Genomic DNA, 16,711 nt, shown 5'->3' on the forward strand with positions numbered 1-16,711 from the left:
ATCTGAAAATATTTTGATCAATTCATGCGAGAATTCATGGTTCCTGAGTTATATCAACAATCAATACGAAACTAACGATTTTAAATTGGCTCACCACTTTAGTAGCCTATTGGTCCCAAGCAAACGATTAACGTACCCTATTCTAGTTGAAATTCTATTACTACACTATGTTTGTTTTGATTCGCTATGAAAGTTTGACAGATAACATAAGGGGTGTGTGGATTCATGCAGAACATGCAGGGGTGAGTGAAATAGCTTGGGACTGCTTGGGACCGTTGTTCTGGTACTGAGTGAGCCAAAAATAATAATGATTTTCTTCGGGACCCAGTGGTCTTAGAGTTACCTCTATGGTTATATCGGTTCCCGTTGGGGTCACTTTTGGTCGGCATTCGGCTTTATTGTTCTGTAATAAGTATAAACACGATGAACATCATGTTTTTTTCGCTCAAACGATGTAATTGGACCAGTGGCAGCTATTTCGATGGTTCACAATCACATTGGGCATCCCGGAAATGTTCCGGTGCCCCGGGGAAGTGGCCATTTCGCAACAAGAACCAAAACCCATCATGCGACATATCAAACTTCATGATTTTACAAATCTTGGCCAGTAATGGACTTATTGAAAGTCCCTGGTCACACTAGCCCTTCCGGGAATGTTCCGGTGCCCCCGGGGAAGTGGCCAATTCTCAACAAGAACGAAACCCATCGTGCGACATATCAAACTTCACGATTTTACAAATCTTCGCCAGTAATGGTCTTATTGAGAGTCCATGGTCACACTAGCCCTCCCAGACATGTTCCGGTGCCCCCGGAGAAGTGGCCAATTCTCAACAAGAACCAAAAACCCATCGTGCGACATATCAAAATTCATGATTTTCCAAACTTTGGCTGGTAATGGCCTTGATGAGACTCGACGGTCACACTAGCCCTCTCGGCATGTTCCTGTGTCCCCGGGCAAACTTCAAACTTCATGATTCTGCACGGCTAATAATGGTTTTAGACAGTCCACAGTCCCATTTAATTATACCCCCCCCCCCAGGTAGATATTCAACTCCCAATAAGAACCAGAACCCCTCGTGTGACACAACAAACTTCATTATTTTACGAAAATCCGTCGGTAATGACCATATTAAGAGTTCAAATTTGCTATCCCAGACAGCTGAACGGACACTGGAGCTGGTGAATACTTTGGACATTCACACGCTGCGCTACTTCCGGGAAAAAATCGCAGCTGGTACGCAATTGTCTTCCCAGCACGGATAACTTGAGTGTGTCAAGTTGATCGGTAACGATCATTTCGTGTCCTGTGCATATGGGACTCATCGTTTCCTATCGGTTTGGAGTTCTGCCCATAGTATTGTTTAGTTGACCCATGGAAAGATGAACAATGGGGAGGCGAATTTCATAAGTGCTATCGCGTCAATTCTGAATACGGATGTGATCATAATGTGATATTTCAGTTTCCAACTCTAGCATGGTGCTTCAAGAAATTTAGTATAAGTATTCGCAGAATTGGTCATGTTTGTAGTCTAGTAAAACATTAATATGCGTATTTCAGGGTGTAAGAAGAGTTTTTGAATAAATTAATGCATTCGAGTATGTGTTAAGGGTTTTCTTCAATTTTTTTTAAATAGTTCAAGAATAAGGATTTGGGTACGTTTTTAATTACATTTGTGTAGCTTTAATTACATTTATTCCAGAAAATTAATTTTTAATTACATTAATTACGTAATCAAATTGAACTACATGTTTTAATTACAGTAATTACACTGGCACTGCTTTGATTACGCGAAATTAATTTTAATTACATGACACACTTAATTTTCATTTTTAATTACTTAATTACATAGTTACACACCTTGTACTTTAAATCCAACGCAGTCAAAAAGGCTATTGCGTGCCCCTCGCAGAGACCAGAGCTTTCACATATATTTTTAATGGGTCTGATTTGGGATTCGATCATGGACTGTTGGGGTATGCTGCTGCCGGAGTCTTCGTTCGATCTCACTGTGCCATATATGAGGTAGGTTGATAGGATAAAGTCACAACTCTTGTTATCGATGTTTACCTTTCTGAGCAAGCAATTCACATCGTACTGAAATGCAAAACACTTTAAATCCATCTGTTTTGAACAGAAGCGTGATTCAATGTGCAATACACTTGAATAGATAGTGAAAGATTTTCAACATTTCAAAGTTTGAAACACTATAAATTAACGTGTATAACACATTGAACCAAGGTGAAATACACTTCAAGTAAATGTGATTGTGCATTTAGAAAATCAAGTGTTTAAACACTTCGATCAAACGTGTGAAATTTTTTGAGACATAGGAAATTGGGTTGTTTAACTTCGAAAAATATACCGATTTTTATAAATCATCTGATAGAACTCCGTTTTCCGAGTACAACGATATTCTTATCGATCCCGTAAACATTCATCTCGATTTTTAAATCAAGATTTAAATTTTTGCGAGATTTTTGATCATTGGCACTAAATCTATTCGTTGACAGCTAGCTCCTATACAAAGTTCCACCAAGGGGCGGTAAGATTGTGATTTTTGCTAATGTAATCGTACTTATTTAAAATAGTTCCAGTGTACCAAAATTGATGAAATTTTGGATTTCGGTTCTATTTTTAATGCATTTATGCATTATTTACCTCAATACCCATAAACAACCCAATTCATCATACCTTAAAACATAATAATCGAGATGAATGTTTACGGGATCGATAAAAATATCGTTGTGCTCGGAAAACGAAGTTCTATCAGATCAAGAGCAAATTTTCATTATGTCGTAAGTAACATTCGCACCAATCCGAGAAAAATAAAGTTTTGTTTTGATGACCGAAAAGTTATTCCTATTTCCAAGTAAACACATATAATCTCATAGTGATAGCAATGTTTAACATAGGGTTTTAATCATACAAATGCAAATCGCTAACTTTCATGCTAAAAATACTGGTTTTTGATTTAAAAGTTATTATACGTCGTTTGGTGGCCCCTATTGTTACTTAAGTCAAAGTGTATTTACCAGGATATTCGGGAGAATTATCAATTACGTCTCCTTACGTGCAGCCCATTCATCATTTTAGGACCACCGAAATCATCTTAGCAACAAACAGTTCGATTTATTCACTTTAATAATGAGAAAGCGAAACGACGAACGTACACTTTTCACGGGTTTCTCAGCGCTGTTACTTAAGTCAAACGGCATCTCCATAGAAATTGGGTGACTTAAGTAACATCGAAAACTATTTTGATCGGAAGGTGATTACGTCAAAAATCAATTGGACTAGTAAATAAATTTAAAAGTGGGATTTGATCCTATATTCGGACAGTATATAGTGTAATAGCAAGAGAATCGATTGACACTGATAGCTCGACTTTGTTTACCTTTGTTACATTCGACGTAATGAAAATTTGCTCTTGAGATGATTTATAAAAATCGGTATTTTTTCGAAGTTAAACAACCCAATTCTCATCAAACCTACAACACATCCTTATCCATACAACCTTGGAATTGAGTAGGAACATGTCATTCCAATCAGATCGAGAATCAGACTGATGTGCATATTTCACTTTTCCAGTTGGATTTTAATACGAAATACTCATTTCAGTTCCAACATTTCATTAGGGTGAAAATGCTTTTGTAAACAATGACTTCAACCGCTGATTTCTTACAAAAGCTCACTTCTGAAAATTAACAATGCCAGCTGGTAGAGTAAATATTCTTCTACCTGATGGTGTCGTTAATTTGCATGAGTAAGCCATTTTCCATATCCATGAAAGAGTTCGCCATGTTCGCCCACTATTTTCTGCGCTTTGATCCTGCACATTTTCAGTAGATCCTGCTCAGAGTTGGTTGATTCCGGCTTGCCGAATGTTACTGATTTGCAAAACTTTACGAACCCCACCCCACGCGACGCTTTCGCCGACAACAGCGGACAATGGCTAACATCCACCACCTGCAGAACCAGTCGGATTCGACGTCCTCTTCGTCGACAAGGAATCTTTACATGGCCCAGCACCCTGATCTGGTTTCCTCCAAAGCTTTGAAGTCGAAGTGTTGTTGGTAATATCTCCAGATTATGGGTTCCACTTCACTTGTTCAACCATTCACGACCAATCAAGCTCGTATTGGCTCTGGTATCCAATTCACATTCGACAGTCATCCACCTATCGCCGAACTTTAGATCCAGCTCTGACAACACGCTGCCTCCTTTGTTGGAATTATCGAAGATTTTTCAAATTTTGCATTCATCATCGCTGTCTTCTGATGACGTTTCGTTACAAGTTGATGATCCTTCCTCGGATTCACTACTTCCGTCCTTGATTTCCTTCTCCTTCTTGAACTTTCTGGTTGACTCAAAATGATTGCTGCCATACGACGGCATCGCTTTCCAAAGTCCGGGAATGAGCCTTTTGTGAATTCGTGGGTGTCGCCACAGAACTTGCAGCGTTGAGCATGCTTCCGAGAACGAAACGCCAAAAACAAGTATCAAACTCACACGCAAACTTCTGACACCAGTTTACTTGAGCTTTATTCTCGAACGATCGGAACTCAGTAATCACACAGAGAACAGACATGGAGGCTCGAACAAAATTTCTCTGAAAACTTGTGTAAAGATTCCTATTCGACTTAAGCACCACTAACGGCGACTTCCCCACTTAAAAACCCTCTTTGACAACATGATGGCGCTGGCGTTGCACAAATTACACTAGACACTAAGTGCTAGTAGCGCCAAGTGGCAATTTTCAACAGAAAATTTATCGATACTAGCGCCAAATTGGTCGAAAGTGGAAATTATAGAGAGAAAATCAGGAGATGCTAACACCACGTAACGGTGACGTTCCCACTTATTTTACACAAGTTTCTGACCGAGCTTCAACGTCTGTTCTCTGTGGTAATCATTAATGACAAAATGGTGGAGTAAAGAGACATGATGGATGTGTAGTTTTTTTTTGTCTTTATTAGAGAATCCTGATGAATGTGGGCGTCTAAGTCGAATACTTGTATAAAGAGAGAGATAAGGATTAGTAATTTCCATTTAATTCCACTACCTTATTTGCTTATCCTTGACAGATACGCGTATTTCGTCTACAATGTGCAGACTTCTTCAGTGTCTTGTACTAATACTCGACTGAATACTGACCAAGAACAAGACACTGAAGAAGTCTGCACGTCTGCACATTGTAGACGAAATACACGTATCTGTCAAAGATAAGCAAATAAGGCAGTGGAATCAAATGGAAATTACTAATCCTTCTCTCTCTCTCTCTTTATTTATTAGAGAGATTTTTAGCCGTTGGCTAGTTCATCTCTAATGTGCAAATACTGCTACAGTCCTAAAGTCCGAATATGTACGAGGAATTTGTTCAGTGTATAACTGAAATGTTTCACATGTCACCGCGATGACATCTACCTTTTTCCGACCCAAATTTTAGTTTAGTTCACTCATAATCGCCAAAACTGCAGGAACTCAGCGATGAGTAAAATTTGTCCGAGCTTAAAACCTGGAGAAAATTTGATTTTCCGTACCAAAACATCACGATAAGTATGCCGAAGATTCTGTAGCAGCGGCATTTTTCACTTTGTATAAATGATCTAGATATTCAGTATAATTTTTAATATACAAATTAAATTGTAATCATTTTCGTAATCAAGAAATTGTTCTTTTAATTTCATTATTAACATGAATATTAATTTGAGAATTGAAATAAGCAAGAATCAAACAACAACAAAGCTCGCAACAAAGAACAACAAAACTACATTGGGGTAATAACCACGGTAATAACTACCTTTTATACATCATATGCATATTCTCTCTTTAAACTTCCCATGCACAAACCATTTCTATACTAATAGTACGTTCAGACTACAGAGTTATAACATGTTATAGCGCTATCTTGATGGTGGTTTCTGTGTTGCAATTATTTGACAACCGTTATAACATGTTATAACTCTCCAGTCTGGACAGCGTTTAATAGAGAATTTGTTTATTATTCAGTTCCAACCTGGATCGGGTATCGAGATTGGCTCTGCTTGTTTTCTGTCAAGCGTCAGTTTGGTCGTTTGATTTTAAAACCCACCACAGGTTGGAGTTTGCACTGACAAAATGTCGAGCAAAAAGTTCAGTTTCACACTTCTCCCTCTTCATACTGATTTAGCGTAACTTTTAATCTATTTAGATGTGAAATCTTTTGAGTGTGCAAGACGTCAATAAAATTCAGACACGTTGAAAAATTTCATTTCAAACTGTGTCATTCCCCTCGCAGGAAAATTATCCACTGATGGAGCAGCCCTGCTCGGAAGCTCTCTAACTGTTTTTAAAGCTTTCAGCTTTCAGTGCCCGAAATAGAAAGCAGTGCGGTCAAGTCTACGGATTTTTAGATTAGTGGATCTATAGGGACCCGATCACACCATTACAGATTTTCCAGGGATATTAGTTTTTTTTAAGTGCCGAGGAAATTCTACGGATTCTCAAAATGTTGGCTTATCCCCGCTTAACAAAAATCAGAACTATGTATTGACAGTTATTGACCTTGCTTTTGACAGTTTTTGAATTTTTTAACAGATTTAGCAAAGGGGAGACACATTTACCGTCCTTCATGAAAAGTTAGCAACACTGGTTCAAACGAAGCTTTCCGCCTGAAGGTTTGAGTCTTGAGATCAAATCAGTGCCAACATTTCAAATGGGCGTAATTGCATTTGTAAACAATGGCTTTAGTCGTCGATTTCTCGCGAATAAAAGCTCACTCATGAAAAATAATGACACCAGCAGGTAGAGGAATGTTTCCTCTATCAGCAAGCAATGTAATTTTGTAGAGGTAAGATTTCATTCGCGAGAAATTTACGGTTAAAGTCATTGTTTACAAAAGCAATTACGCCCCTTTGAAATGTTGGCACTGAAATATCGAGCCGAAAAAAGCTATGGAAATCTTTAAAATTAACGCAATAATTAAAAGTTCAGATAAATAAATAAAAATGCAAAAAAAAAATCATCAAGATTTTCTGAGCACTTTTGTTTTCAAATTTTTTCTTTGTATTGTTACCATCAATTACATAACAATGTAAGCATCTTCGCATAAATAAACAAATCATTATTCGTTAGCGTAATCTCTGAGTCGGAGTAATTTGTAGTAATAATAAAAATGCGACTTCTTTTCCGTGGCCTCAAACCGGTAGTCGGATGTGCTCAATTGTCAATTTGCCGTTCCCTGAATACGCGTCCGTCACCGATGGAGAAGCAGCTACAGATTGCCGGGCATAAAATCAACTTTGTCGAAGCCGGTTCCGGCGACAAGGGTGTAATCCTATTGCCGGGAGCGCTCGGCACTGCGTGGACGGATTTCAAGCCCCAGATCGAACATTTACCAACATTGCTGCCCAACCATAAGATAATCGCCTGGGATCCGCCCGGCTATGGTAAGTCGCGTCCGCCAGACAAGGACTTCGGAGTGGATTTCTACGAGAAGGACGCAGAAGCAGCTGCCAGCTTGATGGAAAAGATTGGTTTTCGGTCGTTCTCCGTCGTCGGGTGGAGCGACGGTGGGATTACGGGTTTGATTATGGCCGGACGGAAGCCCTCGCTGGTGGATAAACTGGTCATATGGGGATCGAATGCCTACATTACCCCGAAGGAGGCGGGCATGTTTGAAAGTGAGTAGAATATGAGATTATTTAAAATTAGTTGGATGGTTGATCCACTTGTTGCAACTTTAGATATCAGAGATGTTAGCAAATGGTCCGCAAGGATGCGAGAACCAATGGAGAAGGTCTACGGTACGGAAGGCTTTCCAAAGATTTGGTCCGCTTGGGTGGATGGAATGATCAACATGTACAAACAACGCAATGGGGACATTTGCAGGGAAGTCCTGGACAAGATCCGAGCTCCAACTTTCATTCTTCATGGAGCCAAGGACCCGATGATAGTGCCCGAGCATGTGCCTTATCTGCAGAATTCTATCGCCGATACCGAGTAAGTGGGATTTTCGAATTTTAACAAGATGTTTACTAATCAAGTTATCTTTTTTTTTAGTCTTCACGTATTTGTCGATGGTAAGCATAACATTCATTTGAAATATGCAGAAGAATTTAATAAGCTTGTAAGTGACTTTATCAAAAAGTGATTCAAAGTGAAAGTGCCATTTCATGTAAACTTTAAAGTTATTTATATTTTTAAATTAATATTTTTTACATACTCAGTTATTATAGCAGCATTATAACGATGAAATAAATGATTTACTGTTTTTTACTGATTCTTTAAATAAATAGGACAGTAGGACAGGACCCTTTGTCTTTTGAAGAATGATGCACTCGCCTGGTTTGGATGCATTTTTGAATATCTCGACCAACAATCGAAAAGGACCCATAAGCTTAGGTAATCAAAACTTTGTAAGCCCTTTATTCGCAAACTTAATACCGCCCACGCAAATCAATGGCATCTCCGTGTAGGGGGCAGTTTCCCCTATACCCAATGATGCTGTTGGTTTGCATGAGCGGCCTATGGATTGAGAGGAAAGGAATTTCAAAGTTTTGTTTAGAAAAGCTGATGGGTTCTTTTCAATTGTTGGTCGAGATATACAAAAATGCATCCAAACCAGGCGAGTGCCGATGTCAATCATACAGATTTTCACGTCCGGTTCTATTGGTGCGATATGTGAGAGCGTGTTAGTGAATATCCGAGGAAAATACATAACAAATCGATGTCAAACTAATTTTTCTACTTTTATGCATTTTTTAGGTTAGTCAGAGGAACATAATAAACAACTTTATACGGCATAGAGATTGCTGACGTTTATCGTACGCACACAAAGTCATGTATAGGTATACGCAAAATGTTTTCATCAGGAAAAAAAAACTTCATAGCGGAAATGTTTCCTGATGAAAACAAATCACTGACGCAATCACACTTTAGCAATCTCTATTGCTCCCGCTAGTGTGCGTGCATTAGACGTCACTAGTCTGGTACAACAGGCAGCTTGCTGGTGTTAGAAGCAAAAATGTGGTAAATTGCTGAACAAGCGAATGACGATGTCACGGCAGCACAACATTCCATTCCATACTGAGTACAGTAGTGTGCGCCGATTAGACGTCGAAAAGCTCTATGACAGACGTGCTGTTTCGTGTAAAAAGATAAACATTCCAACGAAATACGAACACCACTAAACATTTCCACATTTCAGAAATGCCAATAGGACTATTGGCATTTCTGAAATGTGGAAATGTTTAGTGGTGTTCGTATTTCGTTGGAATGTTTATCTAGAGGACTCTCCAGGCGGGTTCGTATTGGTGAGATTTGCGTGTGTTAGTGAGATGAAATTTTTTGTTAGCTGTGAGAAATTTTTTGTTTGCTGTAAGAACTGTCATTCTAAAATAAAAATAAACAACAAAACGAAAACAAACCCTACGCTTGCACGATAACAGTCAAATACCTTTTTATGAGTAAAATTTAATCCGTTTTTAATAAAAGTGGTTTTACTCATTAATGAGTACATTATTTTAACAACAATGAGTTTCTGCTAACAGTAGCAAATAGTTACTACTTAATTGACATAATAAAACAGCAAAAAAGGTTATCTTCCATTTAATTCCACTTAATTAATTTTGGTATCCATGACAGATACGTATTTCGACTACAATGTGCAGTCTTCATCAGTGTCATTCCCACTAAAGAACTTATCAAAATCTAACCCCCTTAAGTACTCATCCCCTAGGTAAAAAAGTCAAGATCATAGGTATAAAAATGAAACTACAATGTGTTGAATCGGAACCTACCTAACTAATAAAAACCAAAGATTTAAGTAAGCTAAAGGAGAAAAATCTATACAACTCTCTACACAGCAAAAAAAGTTGTTGAATATTACATCGAAACTGCTGCAACCAGGTCAATCCATCGGTTGTGTAATATCACATTGTACGATATACATCGATTTTGCGAACAAAATTACATCCATTGATGTAATATTGTATCTGCGTTTTGCTATTACATCATTATTTCATACATCAGCTTGAATTACGTTGATCGATATTACATTTTTTTTTTGCTGTGTAATAAGGAAACCTACCTTTTCATTTTTATACCTATGATCTTGACTTTTTTACCTAGGGGATGAGTACTTAAGGGGGTTAGATTTTGATAAGTTCTTTAGTGGGAATGACACTGATGAAGACTGCACATTGTAGTCGAAATACGTATCTGTCATGGATACCAAAATTAATTAAGTGGAATTAAATGGAAGATAAACCTTTTTTGCTGTTTTATTTAGCATTCCGCTAACAACCCAATTTCATTACTTCATTATGATGGCTACCAAGCCTTTGGGGATTTTCCTTATTAGAGAGTTGTATAGATTTTTCTCCTTTAGCTTACTTAAATCTTTGGTTTTTATTAGTTAGGTAGGTTCCGATTCAACACATTGTAGTTTCATTTTTATACCTATGATCTTGACTTTTTTACCTAGGGGATGAGTACTTAAGGGGGTTAGATTTTGATAAGTTCTTTAGTGGGAATGACACTGATGAAGACTGCACATTGTAGTCGAAATACGTATCTGTCATGGATACCAAAATTAATTAAGTGGAATTAAATGGAAGATAACCTTTTTTGCTGTTTTATTTAGCATTCCGCTAACAACCCAATTTCATTACTTCATGACATAATAAATTATTGATTAATTAGTAGTGCCACTTTTATTGACAATGGGTTCACTTTAAATCATAAATGGATGTTTTATTCTTACCGTGCACATGACAGTATACGCTAGTGTGTGTAAAATTATATTATTAGTGTAGTGTTCGTGAGATCCTGCTTGGAGAACTCAATAAGCGGGTTGGACCCGATGTCAATTATACAAGGTCTGGCCCAACCGGCTTATTGGTATTAGTGAAATGTGGAAATGTTTAGTGGTGTTCGTATTTCATCGCAATGTTTATCTTTTTACACGAAACAGCTGTTTTCTGTGACGACACGTCTGCCATTCGCAGTATGGAATCCCGCATAAACGCGAACCATAAATTTACCTTACCTAAAATGGTTAAAAATTGTTTATAATCCCTGCTAAACTTTAACTGAAATGGTTATGGAACTTTACATGAACGTTTAATGATAAAGTTTCAACCTTATGTATTATGGTTTTTTTGAACTGGACCTTACAAATAATGGGTTGTTAAGAACCATTACCATAGTGGATTATTTTAACTTTTGGTTAAAATTTGACAGATGGAAAGTTATCGATTAACCCTGCTATCCGAGCATGGCTATTTCTGACAGACAAGAAGTTAAATTTTGACAACCGTGGCTCGAAAACCGGTCGATCGACAGCACGGGGATTTTCGAACATAGAAAATAACTTTCGAAATGTCACTTTTAACCACGAGTTAAATTTAACTCGGCAAATGGTTCACAGCCTTAAAATCGTTAGGCTGTGTTCCATTTGGCGAATTTTCACTTAAACTTGACAGATGGAAAATTTCCAAATAAACCTGCTATTCCAGCAGACTTATATCTGACAGACAAGGAATCAATTTTGACACACACCTTCTCGAAAATTGACCGATCAACAACAGAGGGATTTTCGAACATTATAATTTAGTTTCGAAGTGTCAAGTTTAAGTGAAAATTCGCCAAATGGAACACAGCCTTAGTTTCGTATTGATTGTTGGTATAAATCTTGATTTAAAAATCGATCCGAAAGTGACATTTCGAAAGTTATTTTCTATGTTCGAAAATCCCTGCACGGCGAATGAGAACGACTCAAATTTGAGTTTAGTTCACTCATAATCGCCAAAAGTGCAGTAACTCAGCGATGAGTAAAATTTGTCTTATGGTTTCCTGTGGAAAACCCAAAAAATCTGCCGGAAAATGAGGAAATTGACGAAAATTTTATTCAGTCTCGGAGTAGTACCATAGAGGTAACTCTAAGACCACTGGGTCCCGAAGAAAATCATTATTATTTTTGGCTCACTCAGTACCAGAACAACGGTCCTCCGGAAAAACCTGAGAAAACATGAGCCAAATTAACTCATCGCTGAGTTCCTGCACTTTTGGCGATTATGAGTGAACTAAACTCAAATTTGAGTTGTTCTCATTCGCCGTGTGTGCTGTCGATGGACCGGTTTTCGAGAAGAACTTAGCCAAGGTTGTCAAAATTTAACTTCTTGTCTGTCAGAAGTAACCACGCTCGGATAGCAGGGTTAATCGATAACTTTCCATTTGTCAAATTTTAACCAAAAGTTAAAATAATCCACCAAATGGTTCAGAGCCTTAATCAAAGCTACGAATAATCAAAGCTAAGGCTGTGTTCCATTTGAAAAATTTTCACTTAGATTTGACACGTGGAAACCACGTAGAAGCTCTCTATACAGACTTCAGCAAGGCATTTGACCGCATAGACATACCAATGCTACTTTTTAAATTGCAAAAAATTGGAATTAAGTCAGGGCTCCTGAAATGGCTTGAATCATATTTAACTAACCGCCAACAAATAAATAAATTCAACGGAAAGAAATCGAGTCCAATTCAAGTTACTTCAGGCGTCCCCCAAGGCTCTCATTTGGGACCTCTTCTTTTTATTCTATACGTAAACGACATTTCTTTCATTCTCAAAAAACCTAAATTGCTTATTTATGCCGACGACATAAAGCTCTTTTTGGAAATAAGAAATGAAGAAGACATCAATATATTCCGGAATGAAATACACATATTCTACATATGGTGCAAAAAAAGTCTACTAGAATTGAATGTAAAAACATGTAACTTAATATCATTTAGCAGGAAAAGAACAACTTCAAATATTTTAATTGCACTAGGAAAACAAAATGTAGAAAAATGTGAAAGAGTTAGGGATTTAGGAATTATCTTAGACTCTAAACTAACTTTCTTAGACCATTACAACACAATTATTCACAGGGCAAATAACATGCTAGGCTTTATCAAGCGCTTTTGCTATAACTTTCAGGACCCATACACAGTTAAAAATGGTTAAAACACCATAAATCGCCTATGTGAGGTCAATACTGGAATATTGCAGCATTGTATGGTCTCCTTTTTCAATCACGCACGAAGAAAGATTAGAATCCGTACAAAAACAATTTCTATTATACGCTCTTCGTAAATTAGGTTGGACATCATTTCCTCTTCCATCATATGAAGCACGCTGCATGCTTATAAACATACAAACATTAAAAGAGCGTCGTGAATATGCAATGGTTTCATTTGTAAACGATATCGTTTCGCAACGCATTGACTCCACAGAACTTTTATCAAAATTAAATTTCCATGCACCTACTCGGCAACTCCGAAATCTAAATTTATTTGCCATAAAACATCATCGCACAAATTATGCAAAATATGGGCCATTAAACCGCATGATGGCCTCTTACAATCAATACTGCGATACCATTGACTTTACAATGTCTCGGCATAAACTAAAACAATATTTTTACTCCATAAGGCATTATAAAAAAGCTGACACTGCTTGATTTTTATTAAAGAAAAAATTATACTTTTAACCTTTTGTCCAAAGTTGACGAAATAAATAAATAAATTTAAGAAAACAAAACAATGTACTAGTCTACGTTGGTTGACGAAATAAATAAATAAATAAACTTCGAAAATAAATAAAGATGTTCGAAAATCCCTCTTACTTAATCGGCCGATTTTCGAGAAAGCGTCTGTCAAAATTGATTTCTTGATTGTCAGAAATAAGTCTACTCGAATAGCAGGTTTATTTGAAAATTTTCCATCTGTCTAATTTAAGTAAAAATTCATCAAATGGAACACAGCCTAATAAAATAAAGATTAAATTTTAATCTATTTTAGATTAGTAATATTTTTGAGTGTAAAGTTGCATGTGCATGCATTTGGGTAATTTTTTTATTTCTGGTGCATGGACCCTTTGAATTTGCACCCGAAAGTGTTGTCAAAATTGAATGCATCAGGGCAACTGTCAGTCATGCAATAATTGCAGCGGCAGGATAAGCGAACCGAAGAAGAAGCCAATTTCGTGTAAATGCGCTTCGTTTGAATCAATCGAAAATAGTCGAATTAACAATTAAAAGTGTCCTACTAAATAGTTGAAATTCTCTGCTTCATTCGTGGTCCATCTAGTAAGGAAAAGGTGTCGTTCGTATCCCGGAACAAGCGGATCGAAAATTTGCAGGCACATACAAAAAAAAAGTGCTCTGAATCACCACTCTGATTGGTAGAATGTTCCCGAGCAGCGATAATCTTGCGGGTCTGGTGGCCGGAATACTGCTTCTGCTGTTGACCTTTGGAGTCCGGAACAGCAGCCAGCAGAACGACGCGAACGACTACATGAAGCGAGAGCATTCGCTGTTCAAACCGTACCAGGGTGAGTAAATACTGTCGATCCGGTTACGACGAGTGAAAGTTGTCAGCCGATGTCAGCTCAGCTGGTTTGTCTGGTTTTCGATTTTGGCTGTTGTTGTTGTAGGTTCGGGAATGACCATTCCGTACTGGGACTTTATTGGGTCAACGTTCGTCACGAATAGCTACATCCGGCTGACGCCGGATCTGCAGTCCAAGAGTGGAGCCATCTGGAATCAAATGGTAAGTTGGTACGATAAAAGAGATAATGATGATAGTTTGTTGACTTAAGCTCGAGAGGAAGACACGTCATATTAGTGTGATGTGTAAAAATAAGTCAATGCAGCTCGGGTTTATCGATTAAGTGATTAATGGTATGGTTTATTTGCTTGGTTTTAGCCTTGTACCTCCATCAACTGGGAAGTGCATGTAAACTTCAAGGTTCACGGTAAGGGCAAGGATCTGTTCGGGGACGGTTTCGTCATTTGGTATGCCAAGGATCGTCTGCAGACGGGGCCGGTGTTTGGCAGCCGGGACGCTTTTCTAGGACTAGGGATCATCCTGGATACGTACAGTAATCATAATGGACCACACAATGTAGGCGATTCCTATTGCGATCCGTTTTTAAATGATCGGGAATGACGTTGCATTTTGTCTGAATTTCAGCATCAACATCCGTATATCAGTGCGATGGTGAACAACGGCAGTCTCTCGTACGATCACGATCGAGATGGTACTCACACACAGTTGGCAGGCTGCGAGGCCAAGTTCCGCAACGTGGATTACGATACGCTAATAAGCATCAGATATGAAAATGATGTTCTTACTGGTATGGCCGTCATAAATAGGTGCTTATTTTCAATTTATACAAAGCCACATTTAATTTGCAGTGTCCACTGACCTTGAGAACAAGAATACGTGGAAGCAGTGCTTCCAGGTGACTGGAGTAAAACTTCCTACCGGTTATCACTTTGGCCTTTCGGCAACGACCGGCGACCTTTCGGATAACCACGATCTGTTGGCCATCAAATTCTACGAACTGGAAGCACCAGCCTTGCTGGCGGAAGATCGTAGCCGCATCATCCCATCGGCGGAAACATTCGAAGCCCCACGGGAGCACAAGGAAGACCTGAAACAGGGCAGTATGTCGAATGTGAAAATCTTCTTCCTCATCCTGCTGGCCATGCTGATCGTCGTGGTGCTGGTCGTAATCGGCATCATGTTCTATCAGAAGCATCAGGAAAATTCCCGGAAACGGTTCTATTGAGGAACAGCACAACAACAGGGCACACAGCGTCATCACGGTGGAAACAGCTTTAAAATACCAAAATTTCATTTGTTTTCTGGGCAGCCACTGGCGGTGGGGAGCGAGCTAGAGTTTCATTTTCTTGGTCAGGATTTATTTCTGTTGTGGAGATGGCATAACATTTAGCTACATAATATTAATAGTAGTGATAAAAGCGAGTGCATTTTTTTAACTAGACAAACTTCAGTTGAAACGACAAGCATAAAAGAGAGACATGATTACAAGTGACAGTCTGTTGTAAATCTTCAATCCTAGATAAAGAAAAAAAAGTAACTGCTATAATATGATTCGATGTTTGCACTTTCGTTTCAAGAGAGAGAAAGAGAGATGGAAACTGCAGACACTACTCTATATAGAAAAATGTAAGACGAACCTAGTCTGAGTGTGCAAATCGAACGAACGAGTGAATGTGGAACTCTGTCTGTAGGGAATATTTAAAACTAATACTGTAACATACACGCAAACGATTCAGTTTGTTTCGCACCGGTGATTTAGGTTCTAGAAAAAAAATCTATCTGATGTTTTCCTTTCCTTTTGTGATAATAAATGTGGAAACGACAAAATCACATTGATCACTGGACAATTCTTTCAAAATCGTTGTATCCAACTAAAACGTGTCAGGAATTAATATACATAGGTAATTAAGTGCGAATATCAATATTCATCTCGAGATCTAAACAATATTCTTGGTTCGATGCTGGAAAATGTAGAACTACAAACACACACACACCACAAAACTGCAGATATTGAATTCGAATACATACATTAACAAGTCGATTATTTAGGTGAAGAGAAGGGGTTTTCAACTTTCGCTTTGGCGAAAATGGTTTGAATTAATAATAATCTGAACCTTACACGGGATGTTTTTTATTCGACTAGAATCGATCCTTGAAAAACCCCCCGGCGAGGTGTTTGCAGAATGTTGAAACTCGGGCGGCGATTCAGCTCGAAAATCCAGGTCTTTCATTGAAGAACGACAAACAATGGACGGCCATCAGGAATTCCTTTGCCGAAACAAGTAAGAACAACCTCAGCGCACTTAGAGGAAAGAGTAGATCACGGATGGAACCTGG

At 38.2% G+C, this 16,711-nt stretch overlaps 2 protein-coding genes across 3 annotated transcripts; both read left to right on the forward strand.

Annotated features, from left to right (window-relative positions):
• The first annotated feature begins 7,058 nt into the window (after positions 1 to 7,058).
• Positions 7,059 to 8,173, forward strand: LOC135697276 (valacyclovir hydrolase). Of its 2 annotated transcripts, XM_065216899.1 has the most exons (4): positions 7,059 to 7,073; positions 7,189 to 7,662; positions 7,726 to 7,981; positions 8,042 to 8,173. In XM_065216899.1, the coding sequence occupies exons 2-4, from the start codon at positions 7,242 to 7,244 to the stop codon at positions 8,130 to 8,132; spliced, it is 768 nt and encodes a 255-aa protein (XP_065072971.1). In that variant the 5' UTR covers positions 7,059 to 7,073; positions 7,189 to 7,241; the 3' UTR covers positions 8,133 to 8,173. The 2 variants fall into 2 exon arrangements, with proteins under 2 accessions (XP_065072971.1, XP_065072970.1); XM_065216898.1 differs by lacking the exon at positions 7,059 to 7,073 and having other exon boundaries at positions 7,105 to 7,662.
• A 5,813-nt stretch (positions 8,174 to 13,986) lies between these two features.
• LOC135697277 (vesicular integral-membrane protein VIP36) lies at positions 13,987 to 15,922 on the forward strand. Its single transcript, XM_065216901.1, has 5 exons — positions 13,987 to 14,357; positions 14,460 to 14,575; positions 14,732 to 14,929; positions 14,999 to 15,161; positions 15,223 to 15,922. The coding sequence occupies exons 1-5, from the start codon at positions 14,213 to 14,215 to the stop codon at positions 15,597 to 15,599; spliced, it is 999 nt and encodes a 332-aa protein (XP_065072973.1). The 5' UTR covers positions 13,987 to 14,212; the 3' UTR covers positions 15,600 to 15,922.
• The last annotated feature ends 789 nt before the right edge of the window (positions 15,923 to 16,711 follow it).

The sequence above is a fragment of the Ochlerotatus camptorhynchus genome, unplaced genomic scaffold (assembly GCF_037179485.1).
Source record: "Ochlerotatus camptorhynchus isolate MF236.1 unplaced genomic scaffold, CSIRO-AGI_Acam_v1.1 ptg000070l, whole genome shotgun sequence".
NCBI classification, from domain to species: domain Eukaryota; kingdom Metazoa; phylum Arthropoda; class Insecta; order Diptera; family Culicidae; genus Ochlerotatus; species Ochlerotatus camptorhynchus.